The sequence below is a fragment of the Nipponia nippon genome, unplaced genomic scaffold (assembly GCF_047370975.1).
Source record: "Nipponia nippon isolate SJK-2023a ecotype South Korea unplaced genomic scaffold, ASM4737097v1 scaffold_1, whole genome shotgun sequence".
NCBI classification, from domain to species: Eukaryota; Metazoa; Chordata; class Aves; order Pelecaniformes; family Threskiornithidae; genus Nipponia; species Nipponia nippon.
The window spans coordinates 82,315,659-82,341,635 of NW_028262290.1; the positions used below are offsets into that span (position 1 = coordinate 82,315,659).

General features: G+C 39.5%; 1 protein-coding gene across 1 annotated transcript in view; it reads right to left on the reverse strand.

Annotated features, from left to right (window-relative positions):
- Positions 1–2,478: 2,478 nt before the first annotated feature.
- Positions 2,479–25,977, reverse strand: part of MYO10 (myosin X) — a 173,475-nt gene continuing 149,976 nt past the window's right edge. Inside the window, exons 28-41 of the mRNA XM_087761123.1 lie at positions 25,173–25,268; positions 21,636–21,729; positions 20,792–20,847; positions 18,213–18,355; positions 17,566–17,760; positions 16,267–16,424; positions 14,897–15,020; positions 12,821–13,118; positions 10,996–11,203; positions 10,260–10,396; positions 9,177–9,297; positions 6,190–6,642; positions 5,620–5,811; positions 2,479–5,336 (exon numbers count right to left, since the gene is read on the reverse strand). Coding sequence (XP_087617249.1) covers positions 5,226–5,336; positions 5,620–5,811; positions 6,190–6,642; positions 9,177–9,297; positions 10,260–10,396; positions 10,996–11,203; positions 12,821–13,118; positions 14,897–15,020; positions 16,267–16,424; positions 17,566–17,760; positions 18,213–18,355; positions 20,792–20,847; positions 21,636–21,729; positions 25,173–25,268 — 2,386 coding nt within the window. The 3' untranslated portion in view covers positions 2,479–5,225. The remainder of the gene's footprint in view (positions 5,337–5,619; positions 5,812–6,189; positions 6,643–9,176; positions 9,298–10,259; positions 10,397–10,995; positions 11,204–12,820; positions 13,119–14,896; positions 15,021–16,266; positions 16,425–17,565; positions 17,761–18,212; positions 18,356–20,791; positions 20,848–21,635; positions 21,730–25,172; positions 25,269–25,977) is intronic.

The window sequence follows — 25,977 nt, forward strand, 5'->3', positions numbered from 1 at the left end:
CTGGATTGTGGTAGACAACATTAGCTGGTAGGACGAAATTAAAACTTGGTGCTTTTAACAGTGGATCTGCAATGATGTATATTTAGAGGAAAAATACATCCATGAGCACAGCATGCTAAGCAAAATTAAAGTTTCCCAATTCAGACTTTTGAAAATGCTCGTATGTTACACTGAAATGTTTAGCTGTTGGGCAGCTGGAATTCGTGAGACCTACTGGCCTTGTAAGCTAAAACTACCGGGTGGTACAAGATGAAAAAATGTAACAAGAGAGTAACAAAATTATATGAATGTTGATGCTGCTTCTTATCCAGAAATATTAATATTTAGGGTGTTTTTCCCTCTCTGCTAGGTTATGCTGCTTCTTAATGCCAGTGAACTCAAAGCTTTAAGAGTAGAACCCAGCAGTGAAGTAATATATGGAAGAATCATGCTTATTGTTCTGTTTTAGCTTTTCTGCAATACAGATCATGACCAGGATGCTCTGATACCCCTGCATCAGATATTCCTTTTTATATGGTTAATGTGTGTGAGAACAGTAGTAAATGTTCCATTCTCAAATGCAGCGTTGTTCTTTTCTGAATCCAGGTTTTATAGCATTGAACTAGTATAACTATAAATTTCTACGTTTTGAGTTGTTGGTGTGGCATTAGATGGATAATAAAGACAGATCAGCTTTAAATTAGAAAGGACGATATCTCTGATGTAACTAACTGTTTAGGACCTGAGACAAAGCAATTTGCAGAAGAGAAGGGTATTAGTACTGTTGTTACAAAGCAACAGTAAGGTGTTTAGAGCACTGTATCATTCCCACCTCCTTTGTTTTTAAAAAGAACTTTAAACTGTAATAAATGCTGATTAGGGAGAATGGAAAACATGCTTTTGAGAAACGTTTATTTAAAAAAAAAAAGTTTTAGCTTGAGTAGTCTTACCAAATGAAGGCTGCAAGATGACGCAACTACTCCTTATAAAATGTATTGGGACGGAGGAGTGGGCAAAAATATATACATGGAGGAAAAATTACACTACAGATAGAACCTCTCTCAGTATAGTTCACTTCTTTGGACTGCTGCTGCCCTCTTCTGCTTGCTTCCTCTGACTGTTGTAGCATGTGTAGTTTTTGATGTGTTGCACTGTTGTGATGTGTTGTGGGAGATATTCTCATTGGATTCCTTCAAGATTAAACTTTATTAGATGTTTGCTTGTGATGTAAGTTTAGCTTAACATTAATAACTCGGTAGTTTTGAAAGTAATAGGGGTAGATGGAAAGTTCCATGAATGAATTGCAAATGCCTGTTCCCACGATCTTGCCCACCTTGCAGCCGTGTGTGTGAAAGTACGGTTGTGCCAGAGCACAGCTGGTAGCTGTATTCCTGTATCTGATGGAGTGAAATGCCTTGAGTTTCTAGGGCTGGGCACCATGCAGAATTAGTTATATTCCAGACAGCATCATCATATTTGGTTAGTACTCTTCTGTATTTACTTCAAAAAGCTGTAAATGATCTGGAGTGCATGTGCTGTGAGAAATAGCCTCTCAGCACTGAAGAAGCTGCTGCTGTTCTGCCCGAGTTGCTGTAGAATGGACTTACGCCAGCACGACTTGCAATGCTGTAGCATGTCTGTTAGGTGTTTGTACTGGTGCAGACCTGTGTGTACCTGTTACTGCTGTATGCCTCAGAAATGTGGGGCTTGAAACCTAGGTTTCTGATGCAACACTTTTTGGGTGAAGCCATTTCCTGTGCATAACTCATGTAATTAAGTTTATTAAGAATTCTGGCAGCCAGACAAATGGATGTATGCGTATTATGAGGCACAGGGAAAGTGCTAGACTGAAGCCTGAGGACATAGGTGGAATTGAGGCACGGCCAGCTTTGAGGCGTGCTAAGACGACGACACACAATTGTATTTCCATTGCAGCTGCCACTCTATTCCTAGGCCGGACTGCATAGTTTCTGCCCAGCATGTGCTCTTGCAGTGTGCTTGGCTGGTGGGGTCCCGGGGCTTTTCTCGCTGTGGCTGTGTTCGACCAGGCGCAGTCAGAGGGCGCGGGAAGCCGCCGTGCCCTGCCGAGGGTTTTCATCAGGGTCAGCGTAAGTGACCGGCAGCAGTGGATCTCCCTAGGCACCCCCAAGTGGGGACCGGTCCCGAGGGCAGGGACGGGCAGTGGGGCCATGCGAGCTGCGTGGCCCAGCGGCGGGAGCCAGGCAAGGGGGCAGGAATGACTGCTCTTCATTCTCTCAGAAAATATACGATAGTTTCAAGTCCTGAAGACCACAACACATAGAGTAAAATTCCCATTCTCTCTAGAGGGACTGGACGAGGCATGGCGTTTCTCCTAGAACCTTTTAATGCCTAATACTCAGTTCTTTGTGATCTCTGATGCACTTAACTTACAGCGTGTAGCAGTTGCAATACAATGGCTCATCCAGAAGTACCGATCTACTCTTCCTTTTATAAGTAGTGGTAAGCGTCTACAATGTGTGTTCTTTCAAAAACATAAACCTTTATTTCAAAACAAGAATAAAAGTAAAAATGTGTCCTGATTTGTGATGAAAGACCCTCTCCTCTCTTCAGACACACTCAACTGCTGCTGTAACAGAAGAGATCATAGGCAGGAAAGAATTTCTGGCTCTAGCAAGAAATTTCATGTATCCTTAGAATAAACTTCTACTGAAGCAAAACAATTTGCAAGAATAGATTACCTCCTCCATCAATTTTAAAATATGTTATAATTTAAGGAACACTGTTCTCACTCCCAAACCCAGGTATATCTAGTATGCAGTATTTATTTTGACAAGCTGTGTATTCTTTCTTCTGAGTATCAACAATTATGAAAGCTTTTATTTGCCTCAGCAATAGTAATTGAAGAAAGATTCGCATGGCAGGTTGGTAGAATTGGCATGAATGAAGAGAAGTTCTTAGATGTAGTGACCGGCACTTCTGTGTATTGACTAAGAGCAAACATCCCTGCTAATGGTTGATAGCATCCAGAAGTCAGTCAGGAGGTAAATGAATTGGGACGGGAGAAGTGGTGTCAGCTTCTCAAGACTGTGACCCTGAACAAGATTGTCACCTTGTCTATTCCTGTTTTTCGGATCAATTAATGATGATGATGTGGCAGGGACTTCTCTGAGCATGTCTACAAACTGCACCGAGACAAACTGAACCCTCCTGCTGCGCTGGCTGAAATGTATAAACTGTGTCAGTCCAAGGATGCCTTGCTAAGGGCAGCCAAGTTCTTTCTAAACAACTTGTATACGGAAAAAAAGCAGAAATGTTGCGGTCTCAGGCACTCTCTGTGTGTGTGTAGCTATACGTACTGGAGTTACAGTTCTCTCATTTTTGTCTTCCTTAGATAAGTTCACCTTTGCTGGGAGGGTGGGGACATGAAATCAGTAGTGTTATTTAGCAAGATTTTAGGGACTGAGGGGCAGTGTCACCGATGGAGTGACTAAAAGTATCTGCCAGTTGGAGGAAGGTGGAGGATTTCTCACAGCAAGCCTTGCAGTCGGTAAAGGCTATGTACACTTACAAGGGCAGCGCACGCTGCACTACCATGCTGCGGCTGGCTAGTGAAAACAAGCCATCTTACATCAGGGTTACACAAATAGTGAAAGCTTTACTTGCACATTCCTTGTGGAGAGGAATTGCTCAGCAGTCCTTCCCCTCTATCCTGATGGTGTAACTGACACGTATCACATGATCAAGGAGGTAGCTGTGATCACAGACGGAAACTTGCCCCATTACAACACAAAGCACGTGCAACTTTCCAAGCAAAAGCGTATGTATAGCCTACGCTGTGTTCCTGGCTTGGCTCCTGAGAAACAGATGAAATTAGGGCTTTGCTGCAAGTCCAGCTCAGCATGAAGTGACAACAGAGCACATCACATATTTTCTTTATTGCTGGCCTTTTTTTTGTTGCTGTTTTTAGTAAGTAGGCACGATTCCTTAAAGGCTGAGGTTTTTAATAACAGTAAGTTTTTTCAGGTTTCTTTTTTTTTTTTTGCTGTGGACAAAAAGATACCTTTGATCAAAGTTTTGCCTTATATTACAGTATTTCTGTACAAAAATAAAAGTCCAAAATCAACTTCTTATTAGCTGATATTCCCCAATGTATTTACAGGGTACTGTCAAGAACCTTCATCAGGCAACCAGGTAAAACAGAGAACTCTATATTAAAGCAGTTCCGTTGTGTAGCTTCGCGTTCTCTAGTCAACTCCGAAGGGCGCTGACCTTTAGCAGTCAGTCTGGGTTGGAGAGTCCAGCCAGAAATACGAGAGTGATGTCTTTAAAAGAAAAACTTAAACATTAAAACATTAAAAACTTAAGCTGACATTATGGAGTACTGAACTGGTAATTGTATTTCCATATTAGGGTAGGCTATAAATATTCTCAGCTACATCTCTCTTTATAATACAGCAGATACAGAATGCAGCCTTCTGCTACTTATACGGTAATACATATTTGCAATAGTAAAATCAATGTATGAAAATTTTGGAATTTACTTGTTAATAAAACTGCTTATAAAGTAACCATACAATTGTAACAACTATAGCTCTGAACTATTAAAATGTACAGAAAGACTGTTTACACCATTGCACGTACTTATTCCCTTTGCTTCAAGAGACTTGTGAAATACAGAATAAAATTAGTCAAATTTTACTGACAGCTCAAATACACATGCACAATGTGCACATCCATGGAAGCAAGGGGAAACAAAATGTTGGCGTCCATCAGGAAGGCTGCCAGCAGCTCTCCAAAAAAATATACCTTGCTCTTCTTCCCTCCCCCTTCCCACATGTATACAGGCTAGTAGATTAGTGCAGAATTGATGAATATAACTTTGTTTTCAGTGTTCTGGAAGGACAAAAAAAATCCTCTTGCCTTTCATCAGCAATTTTAGGTCAATGCAAGTTGGGTTTAATATTGTAAGGCACTTATTACTGCTTGTATTGCAGTGGATCAAGTCTTAAGGCATTTGTTACATCAACTGAAGATAATAATGCTTTGGAAAGTTTTGAACGAGCCAGCAGTTCTAGTATGTGACTATTTCAGCTGATTTTCCCCTCCCCACCCTGTGGTCTTTCTAAAACAATGTTTGAAGATATTTTCCGTGGAAACTCTGGGTCTTTGTTAGCTTGTCAACAGACATGATCAGTATCATCAGGTCGTTTTGAGGCCAAGCAGTGATATGTTCTATTTAGAGCACAGCAGAACTGGTTTTCTTTTCACCTGGAGCTGCCCTGACTTCCATGACTACTCACTGATCGAGAGGTGCTGTAGCGTTTTTTCACGATCATACTGATGTAAGCTTTCATCAGCTTTGCAATGTCAACCACCTGCCAAAACAGTACAAAGAGCAAAGTTCTTAGTAGGGTAACAGTACGTGAATGATTTTCTTTAGACGCTAACAATATAAAACTGTTGAGCTTTCAACAAAATCCTTTTCTCGTTAAAGAAATAAAAATACTCAGCACTTCTATCCATCTCACTGTGTGTTCCCTTTAGCTTTACAGGGATCTGGAATAAATCTGTAACATTTGCAGCAGTTACTTAAATTACTAAGTAGCCTGGCTATCAGAACAGGAAGACCACAATAACAAAATTCCTTCTTGCTCTTACCTCACTAGTTTCAAAAAGCAGTTCTCTCTCATCCACCACGATCTTGTAGGTGTTGGCAAGCGGTGCACCAAATGACAAGATATGTTCATACTGAAACACCTCCAGAGGCCTTCCTTCCCCACGCTTGTAGACAGAAACTGCATCAGCGCTGACTCCAAGCCACAACTCCTGTGGGAATCCCCCTTCTTTACACTAGAGGGAAAAACGTAGGTTAACAGCAAAGAGAACAGCGGGAGCCACACACCACTTGCTGTTGAGGTTCTTGTCTGTAACCATTTTTTAAAAAGCGCATATTGCTTGTCCCTCTTTGAACGTAGCCTTTTGCACTTCTAAACTTGTTTGTAACCCCTCAGGCTAGCATTCTGTCCCTCTGTATTTTATGGTTAACTAGTGGATTTAAATGGCTACAGTGCCTGCTAACAGGAGTATGCTGTTAATATCTAACACTTTATTACATCAGCTGTTTGAGCACTGTGATACTGCATTTATGGTTTCCCTACTCTGTAATGAAACCACCATCTATCTATACAGTATAAACTGTAGTTTGAGGGTTCAGGAGGTCATACTCACCTCTACGTCAAAGAGTGTTGAGCCATAGCCAGGCCATTCCTTAATCAAAGCCATATACTTTGCCATAGCCTGCTCCTGGTTCATCCTCTGGAGTTTTTTCCATTTGTCAATAATACTAGTCCTGGAAGCTGAGATTTCCTCTTTGACCCACATGTCTAACATCTGATCCTCCTCAACCTTCTGTTTGCTGACAGAGCCGCTGCGAAAACTCCTCCGCAATGTGCCTTCAAGAAAGCTGGCTCGTTTCTTCTCAGCCTTCTCTGCGGCAGTAAATGTTTTGGTAGACTGTGTAATCCGAGACTTCAGCTTTTGCAAGGGATAGACTTCCTCCATTTCTGGTACAGTGGTATGCAGAGTGTAATCCCCCTGAAGGTACTGAAGACGCAACGCTGCAAGGACCTGGAGGGTTTCTTCGGGAGCAGGATAATGTCCTCTAATCACTGCTTCATGAGCCTATCAAGGGGAAAAAGATAGCTTTTTATGTACAAACCAGTTTTTGAAAGGACTGAGAGAGAAACGGGAAGTAGATTTACTGCCAGGCAAACCCAGGATCTGAAATAAATGATCCATTAAATAAATCAAATGCCGTAAATCTCTTGGCAAATTTGTTAAACTGGGTAAAACGGGGTTTACCAGAAGAACTGCAAGGCAATCGAGGAACTTGCTAAACGGGAATTACTGTTACTAGTACAGCTCTTAGTGAACTCACATATATAAAAGCAACTACATTCCTAAAAAGGAAAATAAAATCTAAAGGGGAGAAAATCAGGATCTAAACACCTGATGATTGGGAGGAAGCCATCTATGTTCAAGGGCATTTGGAAGAAGCGGATATCTAGTTTTGCTTACTGCTATCACTAATCTGGCTGTGAAAACTGATGTTTCCAGCCAAACAAGCAAAGCCCTAGGACAGCTTTGTAATAAACCTCACTGAGGGAAAACAGTAAATCTTCAATGGATCCCATATAAAGTTAGTAAAACGTTTATATGTTATAGTGGTCTGTAGCATCAGGGATGTGATTTTGAACCAAGACGACTCTTTCAAATCCTAGCTCTTTGCACACCCGTTCAAACCTTCGGAAATGTGCAACAGCTAGGATTTTGTTTTGTTTTGATATGACACTAGTACAGGAAACAAACATGCCTCATGTCTGGAGATGCAGGAATTGCAAGCAGTTTAGTAAACACACAGAGAAAATTCACATCTAAGTAAGAGCTAGTTTCATGTAGGTGTACAATTAGGATGGAGACAAAATGTGCCTTTAAACATGCAAGTTGGTTTACCTGGGATTGGACACATGCAGAAGAAAGAGCTGTCTTGTGGAAATGGAAGGACAGTATTTTTAATGAGAAAGAAGAACTAAAAGATTTTCTTCACCGCCTTATGAATTAAAGCATTCAGACTTTAAAATAATGGAGGTTACAGGACTGAAACTGATGACAAAAGGGAACTTTCTTTATTGGCTAAAAAAGGTCGATGACAGAAATCAAAAGCAGACAATTAGAAAAAAAGAACAGAACGGATGTTAGAATGTAATAAGTCACCTCAATAAGGTATTGCTGTAATACTAGTTGTAGGGATTGGATGTGCCGTGCTTTATAACTGAAATACTCTTGGTCTTGGCAAGACATAAAATATTTGGCTAAACACCAGTCAGCCCAGAATGCTGTATGAAAACAATCTGCTTCAGCGAATGTGCTTGTTTTAGTTGTTCATATGGAAAACCAGCTAAATCTGCCTCTTAAACCAATAATGTAATGTAAAATGTCTGATGCAGAGCTCTCGTGGATTTTCTTCTTACTGTTTAAACTTCATCCCAAAGCAGAGGCATTAACTGGCTGACTCCTCTCAATGTAAAACCAGGCAGACAGTCAGAATGGCAACGTTTCTAAGCCCAACAAAGGCAATCTATTGCCCAGATCCTTCAGCCAGCAATAAGCAGCTCTGGATTGAGCTACAGTAGTAGGCTCTGGAAGGAGACTTTTGGTAGACTCATGACGTAATATGGTGCCTTAAAACCTAAGCTGTGAACAAGGAAGAAATACTCTGTTACAGTGAAGATGTTTCTGATCTTGTGGAAGGGGAAAAAGCTTCATACATATGAAAATTGAAATATGTCAGTTCTTGATCACATCGGGCTTGCTTACCAACAGAACATCAGTGTCTTGGCATTGCAAATAGCCTTACACAGAAATCTTTATCTGTCTCTGGTGCCCACTTGAAAGAAGCTGGAAGAATTTTTAGCCATTTGCAATATCGTAGAAAAGGAGAAGGTAAATCAGCAATAATAAATGCCATCAGTGAGAGCTTCTGAGCAACTACAGGACTTCGTATAATAGAAATCCAACTGCAGATGCATTTAATTTTCATTATAAATCAATTTCACTTATTTTATGTTTTGCAATATGGTCTCATTCTGAGCTCAGCACATTCATTAAGTGGATTTCTGCTCATCATAGCTGTCTTATGGTTACTGCTGAGACCGGACTGATTTGTTTTACTATGGTGCCTATGAAATACCAATCAGTTTTTAAAAAGAGAAAAAGCTATTGTTCGATTAGTTCTGTACAGTTGCCAACATGGGCCTCTAATCATTAATTTTCTTGCCAATTACATATTTTTCACTTTATTTCTTGCACTTTCTTAAGAAAATGGTTTCATAAGAGCAAAATTAAAAGCACGTATTACCCTTTTCTTTTTTATCCAGCTTGCACCCAGTTATCCAATTTTTTTACTGCTACGCATAAAACAATTCACAAGTAATGCAGAGGTAAGAAAAGTCGTAACACTAGCTAAATCATTTGTGCTTCACTTATGTCAGGATAGGCCTATTTTGACCACTGAACTGCTTTCTTCGCACTTGATGCTTGAGTAGTAGTGCATTTAGTTAAACGGAAGCATAATCAAAATTCTATCTGTGCTGCCTAGATCTCTTGCTTTTTCCCTCCTCTTAAAAGTGTCTCAAAACAGAACCTTTGTTCTTTACCTGCTCAAACATAAAGGCAAATTCCACACTATCTTTTGGGACATTTTCTGTGTCCAGGAAGCAGTAGAGCTTGAAGTAGAACTTCCAGTGCACCTCTCCAGCTTCAGCAGTGGCAGCAAGCCTGCACAGGCGTATAAAGAGGGAGAGAGAGAGCAGATCTGTGAAATCAAACTCCTTTCTAAATTTACACCTCAAGAATCTAAGCAAGGGATCAGCTGAATTTTGCTTTGTTACACCTGCTATCAATCTGGTATTGTTGACAGGAGCTAATTGTTTTCAGCAGTATACCTGCCTGATGTCATATGGAGATATGTATCTATGTATATATAGAGAGATATAGATATATATGGGGGGTGGGTGTGTGTATTTAGGGCCTACAGCAAAATCAAGGACTTACAAATGTTGAGTCAGTTCTCAGTCAACTGTTTCCAAGCCAAACTTAACAAACTTTTATTTGTGGCTCAGTCAGGTGTTGATAAAAGCAACATTATAAAGTCCTGTTATAAAATGTAATTGCACAACACTTTAGACACTCCTTTTTCCCCCCTCGTTATTATGTGGGTAAAGGAGGCTGACTGCCATGTATATACCATAAGGATAGCAAAGAGGTATTTAGGCTTGTATTACATTTTCTTACTACGGTGCTATGGGTGGTTTCAATTTTACTAGTAAGAAAAATGTTGTGAGCTGCACTGTGGTGACTTCCACGTGAAGTTAGGCAACGGGTAGTCAGAGTGGCAATGACTGCCTGGAGTCCAGTTCTCCCAGTACTGGGGCAGTCACAATGCTAACAATGGTGGAAAAATTTGTACTACTGGAAAAGAAAATGTGGAAATAGTGGTGAGAAACATTACTCTACTGGTGTCAGGACAGAGGAAAACCAAACACAAGTGAATAGGTGGCTCGTTAATTCCTTTAAGAAAAAAAATAAAGATGCTTTTGTTCCAGAAACGGCCATGTGTGTAATTCAGCTGCATCATCGCAAACAAGCAAGAGAAAGAGAAAATTCAGCATTATTGACATTGGAAATTTATTTAATTGCTACTTATTAGAGTGGTGAGAGAGAAGGAGAGGCGCACTCACTTTTCAAACTTTGCCAAGACATCAGCCACAATGGTTCTGCTTTCAATTGCTTTATCAGTAGTTCCATTGTATTCAAACAAAGCAAACATATTTCTGCTATCCTCCATGGCCAAGCCACGAATTAACTTTTCAACCACCTAATGAAAAACCATGAGAAAACCATAGAATGGAAAAGCAGCACCACAGAGTAAGTCAAATAATTAGAAGAAAATTCAGAGCTAGGTTTTACATGAGAATAAGAATGTTGCTATCATGTTCTCATCATCAGTATTAATTGTTGTCAAATTCCACTTTAATTTTTATACTAAATAATGCTGATTCTTTTAGAATATGCGTGTGCTATCACCTGGCCAGATATAACCCCTGTATTTCACCAACTCAGCAAGAGCCTTCCAGCTTTAGGAAGCAACTTGATTCTCAAAAAGACCAATATCTGCTGAAGTCATTCCAGTAACGCCTCTACTGAACCGCTTAGTCTTTCCTGTAATTTTTCCTCTAAGAGGGAACTATAGTTAGGTAATCCTCTAAAGAATAAAGACAGTTTTTATAGCAGGGATTTCTTCAGAACGCACTGGGGTGTTGGAGGAACAGCTCTGTAAGCTTTCCCTCCCCTGAAAGGGGGGACCGGTAGGGAAATCCCTAGCGCTTCCAAAGTTTAACGCTACTACTGGCTGGAACTGGCACGTAAAGGGACAGGCTGATTTTGTGCCAAGGCCGTTCTGTCTCCACTTCTCACCTCTCCGGCTGTAGTGTGTGAGTTGATTGTAATCTTACAGGAGCCCCCACCATGGCAATAAACTGTGGATGTCATTTCCTGCCTGCCGATGAGAGCTTCGATTTCATCCCGCGATGGCACAAACTCTCTGCATTTGGTTTTCTTCAGAGATTCGTAAGTAAAAAGTGCATATTTCTCCATTTCAGTTCCTGGAAACTGGTCACGAACCCTGTGAGATAAATATTATTACTTTAAGCTGCCCGTCTGTGAAATAGAAAGCTTACTTATTTGAAAATGGATTTTTTTCCTGAAACTACTTATGTATCCAGTAAGCTATTTAAGGTTTATCTTCACTGCCAAGGAAAGTGTACCAACTTGTGAGTTACTGTGGGACAACTTATACGCGTTCATCATTTTGTTCTACAAACCTAATGGAAAGCAAAAACTGAACTACCTTTATAGCATTAACTACCAGAACCTTGTAATGGCTCAGATTTGACAGCAAGATAACTATAAAAATCTTCTGTAATCAACTCCCCTTTTTGGCAACAACAGTTGTTGAATTTCCATTCAACATCCACAAAACTGCACGAAGGTACTTCAGAAAAAAAGCAATAAAACATATTCTTGACTGTTCAGTTTTGTGGTAGTGTCACTTAGGATACTTGATTCCTGTTCCTGATTTTCTTGAAGATTCTCTCTAGACCTTACTGTTCAGCAGTCAGTATTATGAGTATTCACTAACAACTTTAATGAACTCAGGTCTTAATTATTGAAAACTGTTGAATTCAGGTAGCTTTCAGCACAGAGTGTTTCTATAATATTTCCAGTGATAAAATACCAGCTTCTTAGAGCTACTAAGGTTTCATTTATGTGAAGAAGTACAGTGATTCGTGATCTACAAGGCATAAAAAGATTGCTGCAGGATTACAGCAATGCTGCAAGATGACTATGCACCTGTAATATTGAAACCAACCTACAAATTTTGTGTCAGCTGCAATTTTTTTATCTGGGAGACCAGTTTATGAACTGATTTAAATTGAGAAAGTGAATCAATGCTGGGTTTTTTTCATTTTAACAGTTACATAAAGTGACTGATGTGTTTCACTAATCTTACTTTGGCTGAAAGGTATATCTTCAATAGAAGCATTTTACAAATATTTATAAAATAATTACATTTAGCAAAGTGATTTACAAAGTCCATGCTCTAGTACACACACAGACATGACTTTTACATGATTGAGAACAGTTTGTTGTTAGTGGTCTAATGACACACTCTTTGCATTCTTCTGCTGCATCACAGCAAGAGGAACTAACTCCACATTCTGGTTAGTGCTGAACTGTCAAAAAGGATTTCTTTAATTTTTTTAATGGTCACTAATGTCTTAAAATTAGATTTGCAAACAGTCATTTCTACCTCAAAGACATCTTTAAACATTCTAATGTGCTTTTATGTGCATGATGCATACCTCACCAAACTAAGGTAAGACTTTTTAACAGGTTGGACAGTTGAGAATGGGACCTGGGGGTACTGGCTGCAAGTCACTTAAGCAACTTTATACAATCACAGAAAGCCCCTGCATTGGTCAACGTTAACAAATTATGTATTCAGTTTAGTGGGATTTTGCTTGATTCTTCAAATGAGAATAATTCCACCTAGATCAACACATACACGCTTTTCTTACAACATTGTTTTTAGGTTCATTGTTTGGCATAACCAGTTCACTAAGAGAATGCATCTTCCAAGTCTCACTTCAAGATGTTTAAACACTGTTACAAGTTGTGGGGAAGAAAACAGTGAGTGAAGAAACTTCTTTTCTTGCTCTAGTAGTTCAAAGCTTCTCACCTTTTGAGATGGAACTTAAGGTATTTGAGGATGCTGCGACTCGGCAGAAATGTGCAACTCATGCAGGTGAGTATCTGCCAGCTATACAGGTTCCCCACGCTCCCAGGGTTAGGCACTTTATTGGTCTGCTTGATGAGCTGACAGTAGAGCTCATCTCGAAGAGGTCGTAAATCGTGTCCTGTTTGGAGGATACCTTGGATTATAGGGATGGGATCAGACATAGACTCCAGCTGCTGTAAAGAATTAAATATCTTGATGGCTTCATCCTGCAGAGTTGTGTATCCTTTGTCTTGCAGCACTACAAAAGAAAAATAGGGAGAATGGTGCTTAGACTGAGATATGAAGGAGAAAGCACTCAGGCTTAACGTAGGAATTGCTTAATGCTATTCTGTGACCCTTATTATGCAGGATATTAGAATGGATATTTTCCATTTCAAACGTATGATGTGAACTCGTTTTATGAGCTATTTTGCTATTGAGATTTGATCCAAATTTAATGAAATCCCATTTTGACATTTTCTGACAACATAACTCAAAATGTGTTATCTTGCTTGATCTGAGTTTTTTTGATGGAGAACCTTCCTTCCAGAGCAATCCACGCTGCTGAAGTGTCTATCACTTTTCACTGTCACAAGAAAGTGAAAATCTAATCAGATCGTAAGTGAGGTAAAGCATGACTGCATGACAGAAAGTGACAAAGATACATGGCATCACTTTTGTCTACAGCAGTAGCATTTCACTTCAACCCAAACAATACTACTAAACTAAATCATTGCCATGAAACTGCAACTTGCTTTTTGAGTGCTGAGAAAGGTGGTGATTGTTTTTGTACTAAAGGCTATTCAGCACGGGCTAACAACTTTCACAATCTACTTAAAAGCACCATGCAGTTCTTGGGTTCAAGAGATGGAAGAGATTGCTCTGATGTCTGAAACCATCACAGCACAAACCAGTACAGATGTATGCTATGAATACTAAGTTTCTAACCTGACATTACACTATTACAGAAAATAACTAGAACTCAACTACCAGTCAAGGCAATAACTGAGCATCAGTCCACCTGTGGAGCTACATTTAGTATGGGAAGACTTTGGCAAGACTTCTGCCTCAGAGGGCCCTAGCCGTTCCTGTCCACGGGGAATAGAGAGCAACCATGCTGCACTCCTGCATGGGACAACCAGCTCAAGTGCCGAGAAGATCAGAACTGTCCCTTGGCACTGTACAGGAGGAGGAAGAGGGGGAAAAGAAGGGAAAGGTTTCTGCTAGGATTTTCCTTTTCCTTGTCATTTGAGCAGAAGGATATCACTTGAGTTATCAGGAAGCCTTACCTGAAATACCTTAGCTTTTAATCAATTGTGACCTCCCACCCTCCTCCCAAGGATGAAACTTCTGATCTGAGTCATATCTTGTTTACTACGCAGTTGCAAAATAAGATAAGCAAATCCATTTAAGGACACCAATTTCACAACCATCAATAGCTCTGAACCATTCATTCAAAACAGACTTCTCAGTTAGTGATTGAGCCAAGGATATTAAAAGACATGATTACACCTGTTTCAGGAGTAAATGACCCATTACTTTTTAGAATAATGTCCACTCAAATATGGTTTCACATAAATAATGCTTCCCATCACAACTGATGAAACTTACACTTGTTGTTAATTGGAAGTTGTGGCTGCTGCAGCTCCCCTCATAAGGTAGGAAGCAATAATAATTTGAGAAGGAGAATATGATTCAAGGAGACTAAATGAATTGGGTTTAGTTGCTCATTTCAGTGCAAGGTTTTTCAAATTCGGTGGTCTTAACTGCGGTGGTGAGGCCAACGAACTTGTATTACAGCAGCAATAGCAACCTTCCCTTCTGTAACACCCCTGCAGGGGCACCACAAGCCCATGGCTCTATGCTAGACAAACTGCTATCCTCTACCTCCCGAAAGAGAACAGGAAAACATGTCTATTTGTATCATAAAAATATATTTCACCTACCATTAGTTCACTATAGTCCATTGACTAAAAACTCCCATCCTCTGGTTTAGTCTTTCATAAAGTAAAGTGTTTCTATGACTGAAAAACTTACAGTTTAGATTGATGTCCCCATATGGCAGTGGCAGTAGTGGCGAGTGCAACGGATGATGAGTGTAGCGGAGGATAGGGTTTCTCTTATATATCTGTTCAACCACATCAGCATTCAAGCAGTTTTCCTATTGGGGTAAGAAAAAAGCAGGATTTGGGGTCCAGGATTAACAATAATGCAATGCTTTGTGCCTTTAGGTTGGCTGTGGAAAAAATTAGTCATCAGTGTTACCAACACTATTTGGTGCTAAATCCAGCTGTGGGTGCTGTGGCTCCCGTGGCACTCTGCGGGCTACAAATGCCCAGTATCTGCTAACCTCAGGCCTTGCATAAGCTTACTTCATCTGTGCCGTAAAAAACAAACCACAGCAGAGCTACAGGAGACAAAAATGTAGTTTTCATTAAATTTTTTGAAGTACGTTTTCATTTTACAATCATTTTTACTCCAGTATTTCATAACTGGAATTAAGTCAACTGTATTCAAGTTTTATTTAAAAATATTTCTCCAGCATAACTAATTGGCCTTTTCAGTTAGAATCTACAGGAGCTACCATAACAAAACAGTCCAGACAAACTGCTGCTGTAAACCTGATGCACCTACTCTGACATCTAAATACTGTTCTTTCTTAGGCCAAGTTTGACAGATGTGTGACCGCTGTCTTCTACCAATCCTGAACTTCCACACATTTCTACTGCTCTGAAGACCAGCCTTCGTAGTCTTGGAATTTAAGACCTGATACTTTTTTTTTTTTGTTTGATCTCTTCTGAGAATCATCATCCTGTCTCCTGAAAACAGATTAGCAAAATCTCCAGAAATACCTTCTCTGGCTATGCATGCAATGCCTTCAACAGGACCATAAAGCAGTAAGCATTAATTGAACATGTTTCTCATCACGCAGAGACACGAGAGGTTTAGCTTGTGCTATCACAGAACAAGAAATGCAGCATAATGAAAAAAAAAAACAACCTGCAGGAGCTGTCTAGTCCACATCCTAGTGTGCTGCTCACTGAGGACATAGCCAAACAGGTCTGCTAACTCATAAACCTCCACACTGCTCTACTGCCTGCTGTAGCAACTTCGGTCAAGTTACACAAACCAGTAAAACTCGTTACTGTTTTCATGGAAAAAAGTTTTCCCTCTTGCCCTCCAAGTTGCACTACATATTTTGCTGTTTTACTGTTTAGATAGAAATTCCTTTATCAGGTCAGTGAATACATTCAGGTTCCACAATTTCAGTCTATGTCACTGTGTGATTAAAACGCACATTTTCTGCTTTTTTACCCCATAAGGCAAAGCCAACACAAAAAAGAGACTGATTTCAAATATTGAAGCAACCATTCTTTCCCACCCCACGCCCTCCTGTTTGTGCCTACCTTAATATCCTGAATAAGTTGCTGAGTTGGAGTATCGATTGGCGCTTTTGTGTCAATCACATTCTGGATGGCACTTGACCAGCGGGTCGCCTCATTAAGCAATTTTGTATAGAGACGGTAGCAATGTTTGCGTCCATATACAGTTACATTCCAATAACCTAGCACAACAGTAAAAATTATTAATCATAGAAGCTGTATCTGCCCCAACTTCTATCTGAAAACAGCTGTAGTCCCATCAGCCCTTGAGTGCTGCATTCTGGATCATGGTGGCAGTTTTTCAGGAACTAAGAAGGCATACAAGTAATTAAGTATCACAATATAGATACTATGGTATTAAAGGAGGATCTCTCCTTTAAACAAGCCTAGGAGTAATCTCTGAGTACAGCCACCATCATGCAGCCTCCCATTTTGTCCAGTAATCTTAGTAAAAGTGACCATAAGACAACACTATGGAACACTGTTAGCTACCTGTGGCTTGTGGGCCCTACTTCTCCAGTCCTGTCTGTAACAGGAAAATCTGAGACAGTCTTGCTTTGTATGCGAGAGTCTTTCATCGTCTGTGGCACACATACAAACACGTATAACGCATGAACTACCTCTTCTGTAAAACAGTCATTAATTTCATACCAATGAAATGGCAACTATGACAGGAAGAGCATTTCAGTTCGGTTTCTCTCTCTGCATCAGTGTATAGGCTTTTTATGATGCAGATTCAATTAAAGAAAATCTATTTCATCTTTCACTAGCGAAAGCCTCTTTGAAGTGTCAATGACCCCAATGAGATTATGTAGGGCTGTCAACAGTTGCGTCTCATTTGCAAATGGCCAATGCCGAGTTGAAAACCAGTTTTGAAAATGCACAGGAGAGCTGACTCAGATGTAGTATGTAGGTTAGCACAAACTGGACTCTTACTCTACATCTCCCTATATTGGCTCCACCAATGTTAGTCCTCACAGTTCCTCAGCACATAAAATAATGTATGAGGAGAGCGCTACCCATGTCCCATGTGTCTTTTCCCAGGTCTTTGATGTGTAAGCGTAAGTGTTCATGCTAACTTAGCAGCAGTGTGAGTCTACAATAACTTGACTGTTGGCGAGAGCATGATTTACTCCTGTATACATCATTACCTCTGTTCTTTGCCCAGTAATTCCCTGTAAGATGCCTCAGTGAATTAGGAACTCGATTTGTTCATCAAACTGCAATCATAATAATCCGTTTAAAATGTTCTTATGCACCATTTGTTACATTACTAGGACAGAAGGCAACTGAAAGCATATTTGAACAAAAGCAAACAATTACCTGTCTCTTTGAAGATTTTTTCATCAGGTGGGACCACTGAGCAGAGGCTGTTCAGGACCAGCGTGCCCAATTTCAAAGCATTTTTCTCCGAACTTTTGTAGTAGTCCAAAGAATTGTGCGTCAAAACAAACCAACGCTTCTTTAGTTTCAATGAGGACATCTTTGGATTGTTCTTTACTTCCTTGTGTAGCCACCCTGTTAAAGTCACAATTTGAATCACACTTTTTTTTTTTAAAGAGTTGGACAAAATTAGGGTGTTAAAAGTTAGTTGTATACTTTCAACAACAACAAAAATATGATGTGAATTGTTTAGCCCACATATTAAACAACTTGGGTAAAATTGCCAAACAATGAAATGAAGATATAATAAAATTAATATGAAAACTTTTCAACTTTGGTGTTTACCTGGAAAAATTATTTTGTCAACTTACAAAAATGCTTTTGTCATCATTACAGTGTTTTCTTACATGGCATAGCAGGAGGATAATTACAGCTGTATTAATCTGTGAGTAAACACCACCATACAAAGATGAGGCTCCAAGACTGCCATGCCATGCTAGCATATTACCCAGATAGTATTGTGGGAACAATCTCTTCGAAGATTCATGGATGTTAATTACTTTGGTACTGCCCCACTCAGTTCTTACCCCTCACAATGAATTCTTGTCCCTCCACTCTAGTGTCCCCCTTCGACCTTTGCAGCAGGGTTATCCAGTGATGCATCTCTTCAGGAGTGTCAGCATTACAGTGAAGAACACGATTAGCAGTGATGATCACAAATGAATTGGGCCTATGAAAATAAATAAAGGTTGAAAAAGCCTTTACAATCAACATATGTACTGTTTACCTCACTCACCATAACCATAAACACTCTCCGTTGTTTGCATTTTCTATTCAGACAAATACTTCCACCTCTAAAGCATTTATTTCAACACCACTAAACCTAAAGAAAAAATTAAGCATTTGGAAAGACTCAGTTAGGTTGGATTCACACCAAAATGTTAGGGCTCTGAATGGTGGGAAAGTTTACATTAAATTGCAACTTGTCCTGTCTCGAAATAAATCTAGGGTGAGAAAAACCTCCAATCTTTAATCAGCTTTGGATGTGAATCAGAACTCTATTTCAGGGTCAGATCTATTTTAGAATGTCTGCTTCAGCAGATACATTAGCTGAACCCAGCTACAATTTACAAAGGTCTATAGCGAAGCAGCATGTGAACACGGATTCTTTTATTTTTTAATGTAGTGCAACCCAATTTGCAGAGAGTACAATCTATTTTTAATGAGAGTCTGGCTTTTACCCAACCCTACCTTGGGATTCACTGAAGCATGAAGAACTAGCCCAAGTGAACTGTGCTGATGGCTCTCTGGATTAGAGAGGCAGGTTTTTCAGCCTACAAACACTTGCTTTAACCCTTTACCATTAATTTTTTCATCCTGGAACACACACAGTTTTTAAGAACTGTATCAGATGTAGAAAATGGGAAAGATGCAGTCTGGGCCACCCCATGCACGAGAAGCTCACAGGCCTTCCCTTTACAGTGCTTGCAAGAAGGTAACTGGGTAGAAATTAGAACCAATCAAAAAATTGTTTATGGGGATGGAGAGGTTCACCCCAATATGATGCCATTCTCCAAAAACAGTGTGTGCCATGTAAAAGCTAGATGGATGACAGGATAAAGAAAAAAGTCAATAAAATGATCAGGAGGAAAAATTAGAAAACTGTGTGAAGGGAGGTTACAGTAAATCAAGTAACACGAGAAGTGTGTAAGTTATCTTAAAAGTTATCTAAGAGTTACCTACAGCTCGTGCTCACCAGTGCACAGAAGGGGGTAAGGCAGTGATCAGAATCCAACCTTTTGGTCACACTCACTGTGGTGCTGAAGAGCTATGTTATTCAGGAAGAGTGGTGGATGAGGAAACAAGTGGGCATGTGAACTGAAGAATTTTGTTGACCATTTTTTAAAATGTGTGAAGAGGAGGTAGCTTTAGACTGAGCTACACGAAGCACGCTCTAGAAAGGTGGATAATGTGATATACAGGACAGAAGCTATAGCTGTAGTAAGAGAACTGAAAAAGGAGAGCACTAAGGTATAAGCTAAGGTAGATAAAGCTATCAAACAGGAGGTTATGATCAACAGTGGCCAACGTTCCAGGCGTCCCTCGCCTCCTCCCCAGTTTAGGAAAATAACAGAAACCCCGTTCTTGGGATTCTTTCTGAATACAGCCTCAAAGGGCTCTCTGCTCAGCTTCTCTCCTTTGAGCTTGCAATAGTGGGTTCATGTGTGTCAAGATAAAAATAATCGAAGTCAGTCAATTAGTCAAATTTGTTTCCTAACTGAAAAACCTTCCATCACTGATTTAGACTCAGAGAACTAAAAAAAAAAAAAAAAAAAAAAGAAAAAAAAAATCTGTCTCAAAAATGCTTACAGGAGAAATGCGTTTCTAACTTAACATTTTGAAAGCTCTGGACATTTGTGTTATATTGTTTAGGAATCCTGGGCTTATCATCACACTTACTTGTGGTATCAGTGTCTTGGCAGGCCAAGGACAAACCAGTAACTTAAACCCAGCTGTTTCGCACATGTGCAATGAGGCGACTGGAATGAACTCCTACACTACAAATAATACCTCACAGCCAGTAACCTGATAACCAGCGTCATAGCCTGAACCCAGATTACTTTTTATCCCCCCAAACACTGTTACTTGTTCAAGAACTAAGAATATCCTGATGGTTATAACTAAGAATATCCTGATGGTTATTTTTTATGCTGCATTGTCTTTTTTGTTATAAGACACTTTTATTCTGGGAAATAATTCTCATCCCTGTAGAATATAACATTCTTGCATGCCAAGCTGAACAGAAAAATGTTAAAATGAATTTTTTTGCCTACTGTATTGCTAAAGGACTCAAAAATAAGCTGCCATTTTTCATGAGCATTACTTATATAAAGAAATATACAGTCTTCTACTTTTGGATTACTTTAGTAGATGAACAGTTCATATATGAAGCAGTGTCGGGGAAGTTAGTGAAGCCCCCACAAAAACCACTGCCATTCCTATACCGTGTTTTAACATGTGGTGTTTAGTACTATTGAAAGGGAGACAATAGTGAATCACTTTAATGCAAGGTTAGTCAGTAGAATACAGAGACTAAAGTATAAAGCATCCAATTTTGGCTAGAGAAAGGAGAAAAAGAAAGTCACCAGGCATGGTTCTGACTTACCTGTCTGGATTGTCAGCTGCACAGACAGAATCAATTAGTCCTACATCGAGTGTACCCTATAAACAAATATCCGACAAGAAGAGGAGGAAGACATTTAATATTACGTTACTCACAGTACTCCTCTCAGAGACAGGTGAAAGGAGCAGCAGCTTTGATCAAGCAAAATGAACTGCAGATTTGGGCATCAGTTTCTCTTAACCATTAAAACTGCTGAGGGGAAAACTAAGATGATCAGATAAACAGATCCAGTAAAAGACTATCTCTAGTTAAGCTGGAGGCAGCTCAAAAACTGCTCTTATTTTTCTATGCTTCCAAACCTGCTTGAATTTTTCACCTAAAAGTGCCATCCCAATATAAATGGCATCCTCTCAGAACAAACTTCTGAAGCCATTAAGCAGAAGTTTTTATTTCCCTTTGCTTGATATTAGGGTCCAAATTTATCTCATTAATTCCCAGTGTACGTTGTACAGAATGATAAATGCAGGACCAGAGAAATCTCAATTTTTCTACTCTTGGGTTTTTAATTTGCTCATTAACTCTATCTTTGCAAAACTTCAAACTCAAGCATACATTGTGGTGTGATAGGGAACTGGACCAGAAAAAAAAACAGTCCCCAAAACAACACTCATTTTTCATCAAGGTGAATGACAGGAGAGGAATCAGAAGTCAGACTCTCCTCTTGTATAGCTACAGGGTCAAGGACATGGAGCCTTTAGCCAGTGTCACAGCTATTACCGCATTTGAGGAAACCTAGGTTGTGACTTTCCAGAAGCTGTGGCCACCACAGTGCTCCTTGTTTTCTACAAAATATTTGCTTTGAAAAGTTCTTCAGATTTAGACTTACCACAGCATTCTGTGGATTTGCCTGCTCATCATGCATCTCTCGGATCTCTTGCTCTGTGGACGCATGGACTTGACTCAGTACACTAAACCACTGGCTGTGGAGAGAAAGGCAGCAGCGTAAGTAAAATGTTGCTTCTGCACAAGCCTTTTGTCACCTTTGTTCTGCAGAGATCTAGCAGGTTCTGCAGGTTTTTGAAATTGCTTAAGATTCCTTTTGTCAATATGCATAAAAGCAGTAAGGCTTTATGTCAGTTCAAGTAATACTGGGTACAAACAAGCCCCTCCAGATCTCCCATCCAAGCTCAGGTCATACCCTTCTTCCTAAAGACAAATACCTTATACAAAAAGTGGAGTCTCTGAAAAACTGGCAGCAAGCACACTGAAACATCTGAGTGCTTAGAGAGTATTTATAACACATTCCACACATTATATCTGGAAAAAAATACTAGCTACACAGAAAGCCTTTAATGAGAAACTCAACCTTCAGATTATAAATTCTGCTGCACTGATAGCATGACTGGTGATAGTTTCTTACAACGATACTTCTGCAAAGACCACCTGAGTCCGTCAAGTCCTCTGTAGAAGCACAACTGAGAGGGGAAAAAAAATAAAAACCCCAAGCAAATACCTCTATATTTTTTTGTTCCCTATGGAGCATTGGAACATCCAGCTGCTGGAAGGACCAGTGAAGTTGAACCAGAGCCAATCTGTGCCACTCCAGTAGCCTTGTATGTATCCACAACAGGAAAACTGGCAGAGAGGTTTCCAGTCCTTTGGCCCCTAGTGCTGAGCAGCAATTGCAGAAGGATTTAATTCCAACCACACCTTCTGCTTCTGGGAAATCTCTACCCTCTTGGCACTTGTATATGATAAAGCTCAACTGCTCTAAGCAATCCCACTGAAATGTGAGGGCAGAGCTTGGCCTGTTGGGCAGGTTCCTGAATGCCAGTCTTTGAGATACAAATTTGCCATTCTAATGAAAACTACCTGGGGCCAAGTTTTCAAAGGGCTCAAAAGCCCAGCCTTCAAAACAGACTCCTCACTTTTCTGCAGAGGCTTCTCCACCACCAACCAGGTTGAGGAAACAAATGCAAAACTACCTGCTTTAAATATAAAGCTATCTTTTCTGCAAGTGCTTATAGTCATGGAATTTAAGCCTATGACACCGAAGTGCTGTCTCCTTAACTCCAGCAGTCAGAAGCCAGCTGTTGCCCATAATGTAGGTATCTGGAAAGCAAACTGCCAAAATAGCTTGCGAAAACCTGTGTAGTCTGTCAAACAGTACCCTCGCTGCCATATCCTAAACCCTTTCTAGCAGCTTATGCTTTCATTAGAAAAAATGCAAAGCATGAACTAAACCGAAGGTTTAGAGCACCTGACAATAAAGGAGAACTTATTTAGTTCCGATTCTTTTGTTAAGACTCAGAGATACCCACAGAGAGGCTGTGCTTAACACTTACTTTGCTGGATGTAAGATGACGTCACAGAAAACCCCTCCAAAGGAGGGAAGGGACATCTAAAGAGAAGGAGCCATCAGCTGAAGAAAACTAAACCTCATCTACCAAAAGATTCCCACAAATTAAATTCAGCTTCCCGTTTTGGGCTCAGGAATTGCAAATATATCTAAATGTCAATCTTCTATTTAAAAACAAAAGAAGACTTCATAGCACTGTATGCACAGTTAGCAACAATTTATTATTATTGACTTTAAAGAACAATTCAGAGTTTTCAGAGTTTCATGTAATCTTTGTGTAAACAATGAAAAGAAATTAATCACGGCACTTTGCAAAAGACAAAGGCAGATTTTACTCTCCTTTTGCTTTCTTCCCTCTCAGGGCCTCCTTTGGTTTTCGGCTGAGTCCTAGAACCCAGGAACAGGGAAGAAGACAGACTACGGGTTTGAAAGGAATAAACCCTCAGCAATGGCTGCCCAGTGAAGCATTACTTCTTTCCTCAAATACATTTCCACGATCAAAATAGTAATTCCTCTTCTGGGGGGGGGGGTCAGGTTTCTCTTGCTTTTTCCCGTCATTTGAACAAAAAAGCAACCTCAGATCATGATCTAGCCCATGTACAAAGTATTTTTTTTTCAATAGCAGATGCAGAACCAACACAGTCCAATTATTTTGTACTTTACTTTTAACAATGCGAAACTTTAACAACGCTTTGACTTAAGCCCATCTGCAAATCCTGACACATCCCCTCATGAAAGTTTTCTGGGATGACTGAGAAAAAAAGAAACATGAAATACACTGGTAAAAAGTATTTAATCTGGATGGTGTGTTATGTGTACTACACACAACAACAGTGTATAGTGTCTCCTCCTCCACGTTTAAGAAAAAAAATGAGAGGTGCATGACAACAGAGAAGTCTTTATGTTGACAATTTCTTATTGGTCCCTAGGGCATGTACACAAGTCTAATGGAAGAGACTTTAGCTAAGCCGCCATTTTAAAATATACTCACATCACACAAGAATCTTAACAATGAGTACTGGAAGGCTCATACTTATTTCAAGGGTAATTTTAAGGATGCCTAAAAAATGAAGAATGATTCTGCACTGTAAGCATTGCTAAATTTATGCTCAGGATCCTGTGATATAGAAAGGTATTACACCTTTAAAAAGAACAGAATACGAAGCAACTTTCAAGGCTTCAGAGCAAAACTAGCTCAAGTAATGTTGACATAGGCATCCTGTATTCTGGCCTTGGGGCAGTAAGGCAGTGGATAATAAGCTTTGATTACTAAGTTCGCGTTATTTAAATACTTGATTTTTATGGGCAAGCATATTATTATCTCACATGAACTGTAGTGTGGGGATTTTTTTTTTTTTTAAAAAGATGCACTACAATGGATCTGACAAGTCAAGCTTGCTCCTCACCTACCAGCCTCCCCCTACAGTATGATATGGATCCTTTAGCAACAAAAGCAAAACCCTTTTTAAATCAGCAGAAAGGGAGACACTCTGTTGCATGCTCTTCTTATTCATGAACATGCTTTCACCCTAAAATCCAGTGACCACATTACAAATTTTATCTGAAAAAAATTTAGGCTCTCCTTAGGCAAACAGATCCCAACCCTAAAGAACAGTACTTTATTTCAGGCAGATTACAGGGTCTTAAATATTGATTTAATCTACGCAGCTAAACACAGCAAGGTTATGCACAATGCATCAATGGCTGACAACTGCCTCTCTACAGACATACTGTATTTCAGAAAGTTGCTAGTAATGTATGGGTAACAGCCAAGTTCTAGGCAAATTCTCATTGGCAGTCTGACTCTTCCCAGGAATGTTCTGCCACAAGATTTTCTCCTCAGCAGGCCTTTCAAAAAAAGTGTTAAATGCAACGTGTTTAACACAGCCTGAATATTTTGTGACTGGGCAGACAAATTAATGACAAGCACAAGTCAGAATGGCATAGAGGTTAAAAAGAAAAAGAGACGAGAAAAAAAAAAAAGACGAGAAAAAAAAAAGATGAGAAAAAAAAAGACGAGAAAAAAAAAGACGAGAAAAGAAAAAGGCCAAATGATTTTCATACCTTGCATCCTCAGGAGACTCGGCAATTAAGTGGTAGGTCCTATCACCCATTATTAGATCAATACCATTTTCTTTGCCTGTATTATCAACAATCTCTCTGAAAAGAAGAAAACGCCAAGACTGAGTATTAGGTATTGTCAACATTTTGAAAATTCTGTTCTGCTGAGAGGCTCGCAAACTACTGATACTTAAAATAACAGCAGTCAGCCTTAATCAGGGTCATTTGCAAGACTCACAATGTGATTTATCAGAAAGTATTAATTCACCAAACTATAGTTGTTGTATTTTCTGCCGATACGGTACAAATATTCAAACCACTATGAATACCACTATACCAAGTTGACTATTCTGTTATTGTTTTAAGAAGAACTAAAGAGAAAGCATTATCAAACCTCAAGAGAGGCAAGGATAACTGATTTGACAAATGGATATATTTCTGAACTGATTGCATGCCCAAGTAATTTTTGGAGTGGTAAAAAGAAAGCTCTTGAAGATCAAAAACGAAAAGCAAACAAAACCTAGATTGGTGATTCTGTGTGGTTGTGAGTCAGCATAAAGGCAATTCCAAACATGATTTCTAGAAAAAGCTGAGCACTCATCTGCTGAAAAGTTGTATATTTCTCATTTGCAGTTTGGACATCTAAGTATCAATATATTAAACAATCATGAACCACAAAGCCCAAGATTTTTAAGGAGAAATTTAAGTATTACATCAGGTTTTCCTGAAGCTTAAGAAATCAACTTGATTTCCTTTTTGCTGTTTTACTGTATTTGTCCAAAGCTTATTATCCTTAACTAGCTATACT